Source organism: Numida meleagris, chromosome 1 (genome assembly GCF_002078875.1).
Source record: "Numida meleagris isolate 19003 breed g44 Domestic line chromosome 1, NumMel1.0, whole genome shotgun sequence".
Lineage (NCBI taxonomy): Eukaryota > Metazoa > Chordata > Aves > Galliformes > Numididae > Numida > Numida meleagris.
Window position 1 is genome coordinate 12,765,893 of NC_034409.1, and position 17,136 is coordinate 12,783,028.

Consider the following 17,136-nt stretch of genomic DNA (forward strand, 5'->3'; position numbering starts at 1 on the left):
CGGCGGCGCGAGGGCCCCGCGGGGCCGTTACGGGGCTGCGCGAGGCGGGAAGCGGGCACGGCGCTGAGGGGAGCGCGGGAGGTGTCCCCCGCCGGGGTTGGCCGCGGCTCTCTGCGTTACGCGGCTGCTAACGGCCCGCGTTCCGCCGCCACGCGGTGAGGTGAGAAGGAAACGGCCGGCCCGGGCCCGCAGGAAGGCGGCGGCGCGGCCCGGAAGCGTTACGCAGCAGCGCTCGGCCTTCCGGAGCGGGCGGCTGCGCTCGGGCTTCGCCATGCCGGACTACCTGGGCGCCGACCAGCGCAAGACCAAGGAGGAGGAGAAGGAGGACAAACCCATCCGCGGTAAGCGGCGGCCGCCGGGCCCGGAGCGGGGCAAGGGGCGGCTGTCGGCCGCGGGGATCCTCGCCAACGAAGGCACAGACCCAGAGGCAGCCTCAAAACGAGCTTCTGTTTTGTTTTTAGCGTTGGAAACTTAAGTCTTTCTTGTCTTGTTTCAGCGTTGGATGAAGGAGATATCGCCTTGCTGAAAACTTACGTGAGTAATGCCTGTATGCTATCGCTGCGCTCGGCACTGCTGAGGCTGCACCTCGAGTGCTGCGTTCAGCGTTGGGCCCCTCACTACAAGAAAGACATCGAGGCCCTGGGGCATATCCGGAGAAAAGCAACAGAGATGTGAGGGGTCTGGAGCATAGGTCTGATGGGGAGCAGCTGAGGGAACTGGGATGGTTCAGTGGGGAGAAGAGGAGGCTCAGGGGAGACCATATTGCTCTCTACAGCTGCCTGAAAGGAGGGTGTGGTGAGGTGGAGATCGGCCTCTGCTTCCAGGTAGCAGTGATAGGACAAGAGGGGACAGCCTCAAGCTGCACCGAGGGAGGTTCAGGTTGGATATTAGAAACAATTTCTTCTCAGAAAGAGTGGAGAGGCACTGGCACCTGCGAGATGGTGGAGTCACTGTCCCTGGAGGTGTTAAAAAAGTGTGTAGGTGTGGCACTGAGGGACATGGTTTAGTGGGCATAGGTTGGACTGATGGTCTTAGAGATCTTTTCCAACCTATGATTCTACAGTGGGTCTGTGAAAGAACTCTTCAGAATAAAGAAACTTGCAGCTTAGTGTATGTTGGGATTTGGATACGTTTGTCAGAAGTCTGAATTTTATTGACAGTACAACCCTGCAACTTTGTAAGGGTGCTGAAATACAGATTGAGCCCACTGTGGCATCTTTTTTGTTGCCAAATTGATACAAGGGGGAATCTTGTAAAGAAAATTCAGATCTGCCTGCATTAGGCAGGGTGACGTAGTAAAATATTTTGTCATAGATAAGAATATGGCTTCTGATTTTTTCCATGAACGTTCTGCAATATTTGGGGGGTGGTAGAGAGGTTGGGAGGAAATAAAAGAGCTCATACAAATACGATTTTTCATTTCTGTGCTGTATGCAGAATTCCTGCTATACATAATTTTTACTAAGACTTTTTTTTTAAGCTTAAGAATAGTTTAAAAAAGCATAAGACCAAACAAATTCAAAAGGAAAAACAAATCCTTGAGTATTACAGGTATGAAAAAACTTTCCACTTGCACAATGCTCAGAACTGTGAAACTGCATGCTGCTCTTACTGAACAGAAATGTTATTGTTGGAACTTAATACTGCCGTCTTTGGTTGTTTTGTTGTACCAAACCCATCTATTGAAGATCTTGATGGTCAGCGCTTATTGCTACTTTCTCCTAAACATGAAATTATTGGATTTGCAAAATCAATGTCATATTTCTTTTCCAGGGCCAGAGCACATATTCCAGGCAGATCAAGCAAGTAGAAGATGACATTCAACAACTGCTTAAGAAAATCAACGAGCTCACTGGTATCTTTCTTCCTTAACATAGCTTTCAGTAGAAGAGCCGCGAAAATGAGTATATTTTCAGAAGCTGATTTTAAATAACTTCTGCATTGATGATTTTTTTTTTTTTTGCCAAAGGCTGCATTTTATTTTGTAACATGGCATTTTTACTTTGTAGGTGATGGTCTTATTTTTGATTGGGCAGGGCTAAGCTGGACATATACATTTGTAGTTTAACACATTTGCCTTTAAAATTATAAATCAATTTATTACAGTAGTGTGAAACAAATCCCCTTCTCTGTCACTAGCTAACTTGTGATTTGTGTCAAACTCTATTTGAATAATGAGTGAGCTTTTGTGCACTGCAAAAAATTAACAAATTATCATTAAGTAGTGGTGCCATTCCTTGCCTAATTAAGAGAAGCATATCAGAACAGTTAGCTTATCAGTGTGGATAGCTTGGTGCTTGCATATTCAGCTGGCAGTCTTTGTTTCTTTAGGAAACTTGGTTTTTGGGAAGTTCATTAAAGATGTGTGTTTGTGTTTAATTAGAGATCGCAGAAAGTTCCCTGCTAGCCTGTCTGTGAGGTTCTTGATATTTGAAGACATACCAGGTAGCATCTTCCTCCTCAGCTTGTCTGTGTTTTACATAGGAATTAAGGAGTCCGACACTGGCCTGGCTCCTCCTGCTCTCTGGGATCTGGCTGCAGATAAGCAGACTCTCCAAAGTGAGCAGCCTTTACAGGTTGCCAGGTGGGTGCACTCTTTCTTCCTCCTCACAATGGAGCTGCACAGTGTTAAAAATGCAGTTTATAACTCATGTAGACTTTCTCTTTTTGAAGATTCACATTTTGTGCAAATCAAAAATACTTCTTACCATTGTATCAAAAAGTGTACAAAATATGGTATGTGATGTTATGCTTCTGAAGAAGCAAAATTGCTTGTGACAGGTTCTTGGTGATAACAGGCAAGGTATTTGCAGGTAGGCCAATAGTCATATACAGAAAGAAGAGGTGAATTCACCCAGCTGGTGAAGGGAATCTCTGGCTATAGGGCACTCCTTCCTAAGAAGCAGCCTAGGTCCAAGAGATGTTCTTTTTTTGGTGGCTGGCCCTTGTATGAGCCCAAGGTGGCTCTACTCTGGGTCCATCCCTTCTGGTCACGTGGGCAGCACAGGTGCAAACAATTTGCCTTGCTCCCTAGGTCAGCCACACCCCTTCACCAAGTGCTCAATCACCAGGCCAGGCTGTGACCTAACAGTTCCCCTACAGATGGATTTTGTACTTCTGTTACTGTTGTATGATGCTATAATATGAGGATCACAAACTCTAGCTCTTTCAGTATGTTTGGAGCATATATCCACCATCTCTATCCTGATGCTTACACAAATAACAGAGTAGATAATTCTTTTCCTGATGTGAATTGTATGTTGTGTATTAGATGTACAAAGATAATCAATGCAGACTCTGAGGACCCCAAGTACATTATCAATGTCAAGCAGTTTGCCAAATTTGTGGTGGATCTCAGTGACCAGGTGGCACCTACTGACATAGAAGAAGGCATGAGAGTTGGGTAAGCAAAATCTTTTGTGTTAAGAGTTTTACTGAAGACTGAAGCTTTCTCATCTGATGCATTAGTTTGACACATCAGCAACTATCATTTGGTATTTCCACAGCGGTTGAAATCTTACCAGTAAGGTCTTTCTGTTGGGAGACAGTGGCTAATATGCGTGCTCTGTTTAGAATAGTTTAATTTTGATCTCATTCTGTAGAAAGTGAGTTCAGTGCCCCCAGACCGAAACCTTTCAGGGTGGGCCCCAGTAGTCCCCACTTGCAGGGAGCCTGAGTAGCGTGCTTCCACCTTGGCTGTCTTTGCAAATACACACAGAGCAGCTGCAGGGAACATTTGCTGAAGAGATGAAGCCAGTTATCTTTAGAATCAATATTTTGCCAGTTTGCTCTCTGGGATATTTTGAAGTTTAGTTTTAAAAATATTTTGGAATTAATATTTTTTTAAATATTAAGATCATCTGCAGAAGGAATTCCAGTTTCTAGCAAATCTGTTAGCTTTAAGGGCTGGGTTATCTTGATGCCAGAGAAAAGAATAGTTTAAGAATTCAGCTTCTTCTAATTTGCAGTTATTTCTTCATGACAGGTTTATTAGCTGGTGTTAAAATAAATATTCGTTATGCCTTCTCACCAGGGTGGACAGAAACAAGTATCAAATCCACATCCCCTTGCCTCCAAAGATCGATCCCACAGTCACCATGATGCAAGTAAGAACTGCCTTTCCTTATTTTACTTTGCTTTGTTCTCTCTACTCGTTTCGATTACTTAGGACTTTGTTCTAGGCTGTTGAAAACCTAGAGAGATACACAGCATCAAACTGTTAACTGCTCGCTTGTCTTTTGTGCAGGTGGAAGAAAAACCAGACGTCACTTACAGTGATGTTGGTGGTTGTAAAGAGCAGATTGAAAAGCTCAGAGAGGTGGTTGAAACCCCTCTGCTTCATGTAAGTAGCCTTCAGATTGGAATTTTAATTGTTTTAGAGCTATGCTGATCATCTGTTAGCATTTGAAAAAGCAAGAAAAGATAAAGCTGAATATAAACTGTCAAGTGAAAAGAGGTCTAGTTCTGACAAATGAAATCCAGTCTGGTCTGGTTTGTTTTGCTCTTCATTAATGGTTTTCTGTATTTGCATGTAATCTCTGATGCCTTCTGTTTTCCGCCCTTGCAGCCTGAAAGATTTGTTAACCTTGGAATTGAGCCTCCCAAAGGAGTGCTTTTGTTTGGGCCACCTGGTACAGGCAAAACACTTTGTGCCCGTGCTGTTGCTAACAGGACTGATGCCTGCTTCATCAGAGTAATTGGATCTGAATTGGTGCAGAAGTATGTGGGAGAGGTAAGAGCCAGTTCTGAATGAAATGTGGAGTGAATCACAGGCTTGCGGTCCTGGGGATGAAGCATTCTTGTAAGTCTAATGGGTGAATGTGCTAGCAGGCTGGAGATACAAGGGGGCAGAGGAACTGTCAGACAAATGGGTGTAGATTGGGCAATCAGTTACAACATGTGAACTATGTTGTCACCAGTGAAATGGATTTTGCAGTGTGGAGTGTATACTGTGTTTTGGTAGGATTCTACAATGAGGATTTTGTTCCCAGCTCTCCACTTATTTTTCAGTTGACCCCGACTTCATCTGTACTTTTTCTAAGTTCAAGAGTAGTAATCCGTCTCTCCTCTATAAATTGCTTAAAGATTTATGAATGTTTGGTTATGTACACTTGTACTAATAAAAGAGTTTTATCGTTGGAAACTAAAATTTAGTTTGGAGGCACAAAAAGTGTGATATTTTTCCTTTCATGCGCCTTGAGTCTGTAACAAAATCTTGATTCATTTTGCTTTCAGGGAGCTCGAATGGTTCGTGAACTCTTTGAAATGGCCAGAACTAAAAAAGCTTGTCTTATATTCTTTGATGAAATTGATGCCATTGGAGGTATGTCTGTAGTATGTATAGCTCTAACCTCATGGGAGAACGTGCCAATTTTCCTGTCATGATTTAATTCTTTATCTTGGTTGCTGCATTTCAAGAAATATGCTTGTAAATACCGAAATATTGTAAATATTGCAAAACTACCACCAGCACATCCCAGTCTGAGAAAGCATCAAGAAGTGGTGTATATAGTACTAGGACATATTTAGCCCAGACGAGAAATCATCTCAGCGTGTTTGGAACACCCAGATTACTTAAACTTCAGCGAAAAATCTCTGTCTTTGGAAAAAGTACTGTTATCTTAAACTTCCTTCAGATTCTAGACTACATACCAAATCTTTACTACTGCCTAAAAATCATGGTGGTCTTTTTTTTTTTCTATAGAAGGTAGATTTGGGTTGAGTGGAGATGTTAAAACGAAACAAAAATCCAACACATTTATAAATCTCAGCACTTTGGTCCGTTATTAGACAGGGAAATGGACCCTTCAATGTTAAGTATGAATCATAGAATCTCCGAGGTTGGAAAAGACCTCCAAGATCATCCGGTCCAAATGTCCACTTACCACCAGTATTTCCCACTAAACGCAGTGCTTAGAACTGACAGATAACACCACTCACTTCTTATTTGAAACGTGTCATTTTCAATTGGTCTCTGCATTTTTTTCCAACTCATCACAAATATTCATATGTAATTTAAATACCCTTTTCCTGCTTTCTCATACGCAGCAGCTTTGATATACCTGCCTGCTCTGAAGGTCTCTCTGCTGTTTTGTGTTTTCCCTCTCCAGGTGCTCGCTTTGATGACGGTGCTGGGGGTGACAATGAAGTGCAGCGCACGATGCTGGAGCTGATCAACCAGTTGGATGGTTTTGACCCACGAGGCAACATCAAAGTGCTGATGGCTACAAACAGGCCTGATACTCTGGATCCGGCTCTGATGAGGCCTGGGAGGTTGGATAGGAAGATAGAGTTTAGCTTGCCTGATCTTGAGGTCAGAATGCTTTCTTTCACTGCCAAATATTTTCTGATAGCGGAGTGTTTCTTCAGTTAGGGCATTACTGTCTGGAAGCAGTTTACAAGAGTTACCAGAAGCAGCACTCCTAACTTCAGTGAAACTCCATGGAAATTTGGGGGATTAAAGATGTGCCAAAGAAAGTTTTCCCACACTGCCCAGATTTCATCCCTGGCAGAGAAGCTGTAGTTATGTTTGCTGTTTATTTCTATCTCGATAGATAGATAACCCTTTAACTGGTTCTGTAATTTAGATCTTAAGTTGGAGTGTGTTTTATTTAGCTCTATTCTAGTCCAGACATAGGAAACAGTAGTCAGGTACCAAATAAGAATTTTATTTTCCACTTGCCCTTGCTGTGGAAGAGGACAGCTGCACAGCAAGAGCAGGTCAAGTTGTCACCTCTTTCATAGCCCGAACACTTCTCTCTTCCGCGCTTTTTCAGGGGCGAACTCACATATTCAAGATACACGCTCGTTCGATGAGTGTTGAAAGGGACATCAGGTTTGAGCTGTTGGCTCGACTGTGTCCTAATAGCACAGGTAAGCTGAATTTTTTTTTAACCATTTTGCATATGCTTCATCTCCACCGGTGATCAGTGTTGAACTCATTTGTCCTTTTTTTGAAAGGAGCTGAGATTCGCAGTGTCTGCACGGAGGCAGGCATGTTTGCAATCCGAGCACGCAGAAAAATCGCAACTGAGAAAGATTTCTTGGAAGCAGTGAACAAAGTCATTAAATCGTACGCAAAATTCAGCGCTACTCCCCGCTACATGACCTACAACTAATATCTTGGAATGCTTTTCCTGTTTCTGCAGTTAAATTTTCTGTGAAACCAAAATCTGTATGTGGTAACTCCTGGATCATTCTTGGAAGCTAGAAATAAAGGAAGTGTTCCAAACAAGAGGTGCGATTTCCTTAGGACTGCCTTCTGCACTTAATGGAGTATTGCTGCTGTAGAAAGAAAACCTCCAAGTCTAATATCACAGCAATATATTCCTAAAGTGTATACCTACCTGAACACAGAAATCTCTGTTTACACCCCAGAACCTATAATCTCTGCTGTAGAGGCACTACAACATCCCTAACTGACTGCAGTGCTTCCTAAATTGTTACACAGAGGGTGACTGTGATAGGGAACTGATCCTTCATGCATGTTCCTGCAGCTTGGTCTCTGAAAAGCAACAGACTTTTTTTAATGCAATGCTTGAAAAGTAGAAAAATCACAGAATTGCAGGGGCGGGAAGGGATCTCCAGAGATCATAGAGTCCAACCCCCCTGCAAAGCAGGCTCCCTAGACCAGGTTGCACAGGCAGGTGTCCAGGTGGGTCTCGAAAGTCTCCAGAGAAGGAGACTCCACAGCCTCTCTGGGCAGCCTGTACCACTGCTCCGTCACCCTCACTGTGAAGAAGTTCTTACGTACATTTGTGTGGCACTTCTTATGCTTCAGTTTGTGGCCATTTCCCCTTGTCCTACTGCCCCGCACCACTGAAAAGAGTCTGTCCCCATCCCTTTGCCTCCCACACCTTAGATATTTATAAACATTAATCAGATCCCCTCTCAGTCTTCTTTTCGCAAGGCTGAACCCAAGTCGCTCAGCCTTTCCTCATAAGAGAGGTGCTCCAGCCCCTTTATCTTGTGTCCCTCTGCTGGACTCTCCAGGGGATCCTGTCTTTTTTGTACCAGGGAGCCCAGAATTGGGCACAGTACTGCAGGTGAGGCAGAGTAGAGGGGGAGGATCACATCCCTCGACCTGCTGGCCACGCTCTTTTTAATGCACCCCAGGATGCCATTGGCCTTCTTGGCCACCAGAGCACACTGCTGGCTCATGGCCAACCTGTTGTCCACCAGGACCCCCAGGTCCCTCTCTGCAGAGCTCCTCTCCAGCATGTCATCCCCAACCTGTACTGGTACATGCAGTTATTCCTCCCTAGGTGCAAGACTCTACACTTGCTTGTGTTAAACCTCATCAGGTTCCTCTCTGCCCAACTATCCAGCCTGTCCAGGTCTCACTGAATGGCAGCACAGCATTCTGGCTTGTCAGCCATTCCTTGAAGGCTTGAAGGAACATGGGAATGTAAAGCTTTAGGGGAACTGACACATCTTGAATGTGAGAAAAGTTTTAACAGGCTTCCTTATAAAAGGTGTGTGCAATAGGGAAAGAGTGTGTGCAGTGCACAGATTTTGTTTGACTTTTGGCCAAAGCATCAGTGTCTTCTGAATAAACAAATTCAGGCATTCTGATAGATTTGCCCATATCTGATCAAAAAACTGATCTCAATGGTTATTTCTGTAATAACATTTTGGAGAGGGGTGCAGGTTTAGCGGTAGGACAGAGAATGCTGTCATTCTGAGACAGAAAATAGCAATGATTCAATGTCAACTTATCAATACAGCGCTTGAAATTAAATGCATCTTTTACTTGAGCAGGATGAGCGAAGTATGTACAAAGAATCTGGAGCTGACCAGGTGTCCTGTATAATCAGTGCCTTTGCACAGAATGGGGGGAAGGGAATATTCTGAGAATTAAGAAGCATCTCAACGTCAATCAAGACTTGGGTTGTGCAGTGCTATTTGCTGTGGTGAGGCTTCAGCAGCGAGTATCTAAATGTAGCGGAGAAAGAATGGATCCGTCATGAGTTTAAAGGATGTGGGTTTGTTTAACTTAGCACTGATGAGCTTAAGACAACTGAAAGTTTAAATCCTATCATCTCAATAGCAGTCCATCCCTCAGCAGGAGGATGAGCTTTTCGGTAGGTGACGGGCTGGAGTAGGAAGCACTGGGTCAGCTGGTGGCAATAAAGCACAGGACAATGAGACTCATCAAAAGCTTCTGGATTTTATGTTGCTGGATGGATTACCAACAGTGCTGGTAATAATCAGGAGCAAGTTGCACAGTACAGTGCTGCACAGGCTGGGATGCAGGACGGCCTTGGCAAGGGCTTTCAATCAGTTCCTTCAGCAGCTCCCTAGGAAACGCAGCATTAATTGCTTCTTGGTGGGGCCTGGTGCAGAGAGGGCTTTAAGGGGGTGCTCAAACCAGAAGGGTGAGGAGCAGGAACCCGAACATTAGAGAGCAAGCAAACTTCAGTGCAGATCTGCATCAGCGTGGTTCATGGAAGTGCTTCAGTGCTGCTATGAAGATGCAAGGCAAAGGACGATAACCTCAACACAGGGAGCACTTCCTCACCTCTACACTATGGGTGCTGCAGTCCAAAACTGCTTGTGAAGAAGACATCCATTTGGTTCTTCCCCCATCACCTTTTCTTTAATTTCTGTTAGCCCACTAGTAGGGAGGATTTTCTCTATATTGACCTGAAGATCGTCCCCTCCCTCAGTAGGGTGGTACCAAATGTGGTGAACAAACGGTGGTATTGTTTTAGCCTAAACCCACACCCATGTGCACACTTGTTTGCTCATTTGGTGTCACAGATGAAGGACAGCTGACCAGGCTGAGGGAAAGGTGCCCTGCTTGGGAAAAGCATTAGTTACCCAGAAGCTACAGACTACTCAAGTACAACCACAAGTAGACATAACTTTTCTACAGTTTTTCTAAAAGCCACAATTAAAGAACAGAATGTGTGCACAAGCAGGAGGAGGAAGGGAAAATAAAACACAGCACCAGCTACTTACCAAGACCAACTTTAGAGTGTACACAGCTGTTAAAATGAGCTGTACCAAACCCCCTCCAAGACATTTTGCCAACATGTAGAGAGGAGGTTTTTTTTTTTTTTTTTTTTTTTTTTTTTTTTTTTTTTTTTTTTTTTTAACCTTTAGATTTCTTTTTCAGAAGCATTAATATTTGCATGCTGGATTTGGTGCCTGGAAGGACCTGCATGCCAGTAGTGACCCTTCCTAACCCACCCCTTAACAACAGGCACTTCAGTCCTGGGATGCTGGCTTGTCCCACACGCAGGGTCTTGCTGAGACAAAAGTGGAGAGTTTGGACGAGTCCTGATAATCACTTTATTTTAGAATTTGACAGGATTTTGTTGTGAACTGAAGAGACTGCATAGTTAAAAACTGAAGCTGCAACAAGCTGAAAGTAGAAAAATATATACTGTATGCAGATACAAAGGCTTGTTAAACTAGTAAACATTATAAAATGTACCCAAAGTTGTTTAAATAAATGCACACTGTGTTAACGTGCATTCATACTTTGAAGTCCAGCTAAGCAATATCTTCTGATGCAGAAAGCTTCCTATCTCTGGTGGCAGGGGATTCTGAGGAAAGAAAACACCTTCCCCCGCTGCCCCTGGTTCTTGGGAAATCTGGTTTACCTGAAGCAAACCATAATTGCAACAGCGTGAACCAAAATAAAAAGTAGCAAGTTCTACACTAAGAAGAGAGGAAGTCATTTGAATTTCAGTATGCACAGGACCTTTGCTTTGAGGGTGCTAAATGAAATGGCACTGGCCCTCCTCCACTGCCCATGTACTACTGAAATAGATCACAAAGGAACACTTCCAGGTTCCTACCTCTAATCAGATTCATACCGACAGTTTGGGGAATACAGGCATTCTTTTGCCTGAACTATGTTTCCATATTTTACGTTTTACACCTGAAATTAAATAGTACCATAGAGGCCAGACTGTTTTTCTCTCTTTTGCCTTTACAATCTACTGTTTCATTAAAAATAGCCAAACACATTTTTGAGCTCTACTGAAATTGATTTCACAAACACTTCAAAGCTGAGGCAGAAGCAGCTGTGCTGGTAGGTAGAAAGAAATCTCAGACAATGGAGAAGTGCTTCTTTTTTGGACCTTTGAGACTTCAGACCTTGTCTAACTTCTTATTCCAGCTTAAGAGACTGCATATAGGGCATCAGTTCTTAAGTCAGTTTCAATAGGCCTCATTCCTGGTGTAAACAAGTTTGTCTTCAAGCATGAGGACAAAATAATATTCACTTAAAATGAATTGTATTATTTTCTAGAAAGTATAACCAGATTTTGGCAGTGTAAGTACCATACTGATAACATAATAATTAAACAATTGTTTTCTAATACGAAACTCTCAGTGAAAATACTTGGGCAATGAAGGGATCAGTACATTTGAACAGGTTAGATATTTAAAAAAACCAAAACGGTACCATCAAGATTTAAAAAGAACAGCAGCTAACACCACCAGTGTGAACTCACTGATCCAGCTGGCAGATTATTACAGATTGTATAAATCTCTGGTATGCAGATGTTGACATCAGGCTTTAAAAGTTAGTAAGAAAATTCTGTAAAGACACCGGTACAGTACATTGGAATTGCAGAACAGTTATCTTCTGCAAGTGCATTAAAGTGCCCATTTTCTCAACAGGAACAGGAATGTCACCTTCTCTATCAGATTCTGATTGTAGCATAATACAATAACTTTTCTCATCTTGCATAATTGTATGGTCATGTCACTGAAAGGCTATACCCTGATTGAAGGAAAAAATTCAAGAGCACAAAGGCTTCCAATTCCTTGTCCACTCTTCCTGCAGAAAGTAAGCCCCACTCTATACCCGTAGATACAAATAGCCTTAGGCGCTCTTCAACCTGTGCAAATTGAATACTCAAAGAAAGTCTATCAGCATAAATCCAGTGTCCTTCTTGCCAGTTGCCACTCTTTAGTGGTCTAAGGCATTCTGTGAAGCAGACCTGTCTTTCACTTGGCAAGCAAGGACAGCATCATGAATACTGTGAAACAGCAACTCTCTTGTTACAGTGTTATCAAAAAAATTCAGTCTTGTCAGGTCATTCATAACAGGGCCTACAAAATAAAAAAACAGAAACGTGGCATCAGTGCATAAACCAATGTACAAAGATGGAAAACAACTGTATCTCAAGAAGACATTGACAAGAGTTATTGAGTCCTACTTGTCATTACTTAAAATGTTTAAAATATCCAGATAAATCATTACTCTTCTGCCCCAAAGGAAAGTAATCCACCTTTCCAGCCACACAGAGAGACCTATTATTGGCTGAAGATGCCACAGTTCAAAATATTGAAGCTTAGAACACTTCAAGCTTTTCTTACTACGCTATCAGAACAAGTGCAAGCTACAACGTGTGTGCCATTCACAACTGCCAGCTAGAAAAAATGGGAGCAGGATCTAGTCCTCGGAGAACTCATTATATCAATGCTTCACTTTCAGTGAAGTGAAGACTCTGTGGGCTTGCTCTTCCTCAAATCCAGTTTTAATGCAAAATTTGTACTGATACTACTGAGGCACCTGGCAGCAGAAAATTCAGGGCCAGAGGAAAAGAAAATACAAGCTTTCCTATAAAGGTCACACAAAAAACTCACCACTACAGCTGGCAATACAGACACAGACACCAACTTCTCCGTACTCTTTTATAACCTGCAATAGAGTTAAAACAAAGTTAAACACAGGTTTATCATTGTACACGTAACAGTTCTGGAAGATGTAAGCTACTTACCATGAGAGCTGTACTTTCCACATTCCCCAGTATTCAACTGAAACTTACATAGCTACAGAGTTAAAGCCATGATTACATGAGATACTGTCTTGTATCCAATTGACATTTGCATCCCATGAGGACAGGTTCCCTGGTAGGTACTTAACTTACACATTACCTATGATTTTGAAAGATTAAAAAAAAAAAAAGCCCTACTTACTGATTTTAATGTTTTTGCTCCAACTGAATCCACAAAGTTCACTGGGGCAAAATCCAGAATTAAAGAGTGGATGTTTGTTTTGAGCTCCACAAAGTGTTCAAGCTCATCAGGAGACCCATCCTGCACACCAGCATCCGCAAATGCAAATTTTCCATTTACAGGTAACCCGTCGTTTGCTATCTCATGTTTTACGCTCGCTTCCACATCATTAGCCTGTGAAAGAAGATAAATACAATTAAATGATAGCCAGTACTTGTCCAGTGTAGATCCCCTCCCTCTCAACACACACATGTTCTTCCAGCCTTTCATGCCAGAATCAACAGTGCGGACAGCATCTTTTTATTACAGCTTCTCATTTGAGTTAATTTTATTATACCCTAATTCTGTATGATTACCCCAAACATGTAGGGGAGAGTGGCAAAAGTAGGATCCCTCCATCCTCTGTTCACAGCACCGGTGATGACAGTATGACAGTGTGAAAGGCTCTGCTCCCCTAATGTTGCACGTGAATGTAACTAAGGTTCAACACAATTATCCATTCCAGCCACGATCCTCTGATCCTTATACTACTCCTTAGCAGTTTGTCCACACTTTACAGTGCTTGTATTCCAAGTCTTCCTACCTGAGTAGCACCCAGTATCTTGTATAAACAAGAACGGTAATACCAGACAGCATAATGATAAAGTAGAGGTAAATATTTACCGAAGAATTCACTAGCTTCAGTACAGCTTTCTTTTCGACTTTGCTGCCCTTCTTTATTTCCCTGGCATGCTTCTTCTGGGCTTTTCTTCTTGCTGCTAATATGGCACAAGGGTCCACTCCAGTCTGGCATGAAAAGAAAGCACGATCAGACAAGATCCAGCTTGTTAGGATGACACTGCAGTATCAATTAGCACTGAATTCATCACTGTCATAAATTTTGAAGACGCCTGCATTATTCAGTGTTCCTTGGTGGCGGTGAGAACAGTATAAAGGAAGAAGGAATGATCTTCGCAAGCACTGTGTTAGGATGAGGAAGAGATGCATCACATTCCTCTCTTGAGATCAGAGGTGCCATATTTCAACAGAATGCCGATTTGAGTGCAGAAAGCGAAGGGGAGGTAAGTGCATGTGGACATAAATTGCTAATACCTCTTTCTTTCTGAAGAAGTACCACCCACCTCTTTTGTGTAAGACTCGTCATGGGAGCTACAGAAAAATTTTTCAGAAGTTAGTAAGGGTGTAATTGTCACCGAGTCAGGCAGTTCTGTCCTTAGCTAGTTCTGATACTGCCATTCCCACTCAGTCAGACATGGGTTAGGCAGGAGGTGAAGCATACTCTGTATGTTGTGTATTCCCTCCCACCATGTTGTTATTTGCTAAGATGATCTACAGTAGGTTGCAGGATCACCTTCTCATATTTTACTGATTACCGGAGGGCACCAGAGAAACACTGCACTAGGGGCTACACTAAAGGGCCTGAAAGATGAGCACGTTTCAGAAAAAAAAAAGTTTGAATTTTCAAGACATAGGTATGAAAGATTTTGCTTTACTCACCTTTTTCTTCAGTGCACTTGTGTATGACTCACTATTGGCAAAATAAAGCGATGCATTAGCTTGAAATATTTTTATTCCAGGATACTCTTTAACCTAAGGAAAAAAAGCATTGGATGTGTTAAGTATTGCCTGCATAGGTACAAGACATTAGGATACCTGTAAACATGCATCCCAACAGCCAACTCAGAACGGCTATCGGCATGTATCAAGGACGGTCAGCATTGTTGTGAGCAAAGCCAACTGGAAGATCAGAGCCTCCACCCTTTCAAGTGTGATACTGCACAGAATCAATGTCATGTGACACTTCTTCTGTTTATAACAAAGAAAGATATAGCCATAGAAAGGAATTAAGTATTTACGGTTCTCTGATGTTTCTACTTGCGGCTGATATAAGGAAATCATGCAGATCTAGGAACGCTTCCTTTTGGCCTCCCTTTATACAGGCATGACTTCCTTCTTTCTTTCTCGTGTCCTCAGCTACCAAGACAAGAACCTTTCGTTTTAGCCTTCAAGAATCTTGGTTGTAAACAGGCCTTTTTGTAGGTCTCAATATCACTTCTTACCTTTACTTAAAAATTAAGTCACATCTGAGCAGCTACACTCCGGCATTTTACAAGAAAACAACCTGACCGGCAGCAGAGATCCTATGCTGCCAACCTCATCTTTATACAGCAGTAGCAAATGGAAACTGGACTTGGTGTAACAAAAGCAGAGTCTCCTCTACTTTGAATATGGCTATAAGCATGTCCATCTACACTTTTGCTTTGTATCATGTTCAAAACAGAACTACTAGGGAGAGAATGTTTTCAGATTACTGCATGGTCTTTTCATATATGTTTTTACCAACTGGTTCCCGAGCAAAGGGATGTAGCCTTCAAAGCAGCACCTATGAGAACATGGCAAAGCATACAGGAAATTGTAGCTGCTGTTTGTGAATAAATACAGCGTGCTTGCTCCATTATTGCTAGATCCTATGTATTTACAAAATATACTGCTTTTGCCAACTTTTGGTTGAACAATTTCACATTTATAAGAAGCTAAGTACATGGCAAGCAATTATGTCATTAATCAAGTCTGTTTAATGAGCAGAGGATGGACAGAGGCAGGGGGATACAGTTTAGAAAGGCTTGTGCCTGGAGGCCTCAGTGCAGGAAGGGTGTGGAGCTGTTGGAGTGGGTCCAGAGGAGGGCCATAAACATAATCAAATGGCTGGAGCACATCTCCTATGAATAAGGGTTGAGGGAGTAGGGCTTGTTCAGCCTGGAGAAGAGAAGGCTCCAGGAAGACCTCATTGCAGCCTTCCAGTACTCGAAGGGAGCTTACAGGCAGGAGGAGGACTGATTTTTTACACTGTCTGATAGTGACAGCACAAGGGAGAATGGCTTTAAACTAAAAGAAGGGAGATTTAGGTCAGATGTTAGGAAGAAATTTTTTACTCAGAGAGCAGTGAGGCCCTGGCACAGCTGCCCAGAGAAGCTGTGGGTGCCCCATCCCTGGAGGTGCTCAAGGCCAGGTTGGATGGGGCACTGGGCAGCCTGAGCTGGTGTGTGGCAACCAGCCCATGGCAGACGGGTTAGAACTAGATGATCTTTAATGTCCCCTCCAACCTAAGTCATCCTATGATTCAATTCTAAATAATAGACCTGTTTGGCGCTTACAGATTTCATTTAATACTGTCACACAATTAAAGAAGCTGGCCTTGTTTGCAGTTGTGTACACAGCAGGTTCAGCAGTGGTATTTCTATAAACCTTACCATTCTGTACTACGCGAGCACAGCGATAATTAGCATAAAGGTTACTTTTGATCATCTCCTAATCAAACATATATGCAGGACAAGAAGGTAGCATTTTAAACAATATGGCTTTTCCTAGTAACATTAAATTTATCTGCTTCCCAAAAGCATATCACGGGTTCCAATACATAAAACCACGCACAAAAATACACTCCTACCTCTTCATACTCTTCCACATCACAGTAGATATCTGTGTCAGGAATCTGACCAAGGATTCTGTATTGAGGTCTGGAGGGAAATGGAAGCAAATGTTTCAATATTATCACTTAAACAGTGGAAAAGTGAGCGCTTAAAATAGTTTGAATCTTATTTTAAATAGTCATCCTGTCTGCCACAATTTTATCTAAATGTGGTCAAATGCAGTGGGTAGTTTGCGGAAGAAATAAAATAAAACCAAGGGGCCATTTGGTGACTAGTCATGTCAGTTGGTTCTGTCAACGCAGAAACAATTTAGAAACTCAGCACTGTAATGTTGTCATTTTCTGAAGAGCATTGGCCACAGCATGCGGAGTTACAGAGTAAATTTTCTTTGGTTTAAAATGGTGCAACCTTCATTGACTATCTTATAAGTTCAGCAGCTCAGACTGGCACAAAATAGCTGAAATGCCAAAAAGCCACTCTGCTCCCAGGACAAGCATGCCTGAGAAGACGAACATTCCCAACTCAGAGGCAGTATGACAGCGAAGTACTATGATGTTTGCAAGGATCAAACCACGTACAGCTGGCAGAAGAATACGCTTATTTATGCAGAGTGGAAATCTCAGGATTTGGTTTCACTCCAACGCAGATGGAAACCAAGACTTTTACAGATTTTCCATCTAGAAAACCAACACCTTGAGCTTAGAGGCCTCATGTGACAGGTGAA

General features: G+C 42.6%; 2 protein-coding genes across 5 annotated transcripts in view; one reads left to right on the forward strand and one right to left on the reverse strand.

Annotated features, from left to right (window-relative positions):
- On the forward strand, nt 45-7,236 carry PSMC2 (proteasome 26S subunit, ATPase 2). Its single transcript, XM_021384540.1, has 12 exons — nt 45-341; nt 497-534; nt 1,774-1,855; nt 2,485-2,584; nt 3,272-3,403; nt 4,034-4,106; nt 4,247-4,342; nt 4,568-4,732; nt 5,236-5,323; nt 6,111-6,313; nt 6,777-6,873; nt 6,961-7,236. Exons 1-12 carry the CDS (start codon nt 272-274, stop codon nt 7,116-7,118), a joined length of 1,302 nt encoding a protein of 433 aa, XP_021240215.1. The 5' UTR covers nt 45-271; the 3' UTR covers nt 7,119-7,236.
- Nucleotides 10,273-17,136, reverse strand: part of SLC26A5 (solute carrier family 26 member 5) — a 36,555-nt gene continuing 29,691 nt past the window's right edge. For 2 of the 4 annotated variants that reach the window (XM_021384545.1, XM_021384546.1), the window contains exons 13-18: nt 16,430-16,499; nt 14,479-14,571; nt 13,645-13,767; nt 12,943-13,155; nt 12,610-12,664; nt 10,273-12,072 (exon numbers count right to left, since the gene is read on the reverse strand). In XM_021384545.1, coding sequence (XP_021240220.1) covers nt 11,930-12,072; nt 12,610-12,664; nt 12,943-13,155; nt 13,645-13,767; nt 14,479-14,571; nt 16,430-16,499 — 697 coding nt within the window. In that variant the 3' untranslated portion in view covers nt 10,273-11,929. Of the gene's footprint in view, nt 12,073-12,609; nt 12,665-12,942; nt 13,156-13,644; nt 13,768-14,478; nt 14,572-16,429; nt 16,500-17,136 lie in introns of those variants that run through there. The other 2 variants (XM_021384544.1, XR_002434321.1) reach the window with 2 other exon arrangements.

Bases quoted from the DNA above. Each gene is read 5' to 3' on its own strand.
- PSMC2 (XM_021384540.1), top strand. From the start codon at position 272: ATGCCGGACTACCTGGGCGCCGACCAGCGCAAGACCAAGGAGGAGGAG. The intron at 535-1,773 runs GTGAGTAATGCC...TTTCTTTTCCAG, and splicing joins TCGCCTTGCTGAAAACTTAC to GGCCAGAGCACATATTCCAG. The intron at 6,314-6,776 runs GTCAGAATGCTT...GCGCTTTTTCAG, and splicing joins TTAGCTTGCCTGATCTTGAG to GGGCGAACTCACATATTCAA.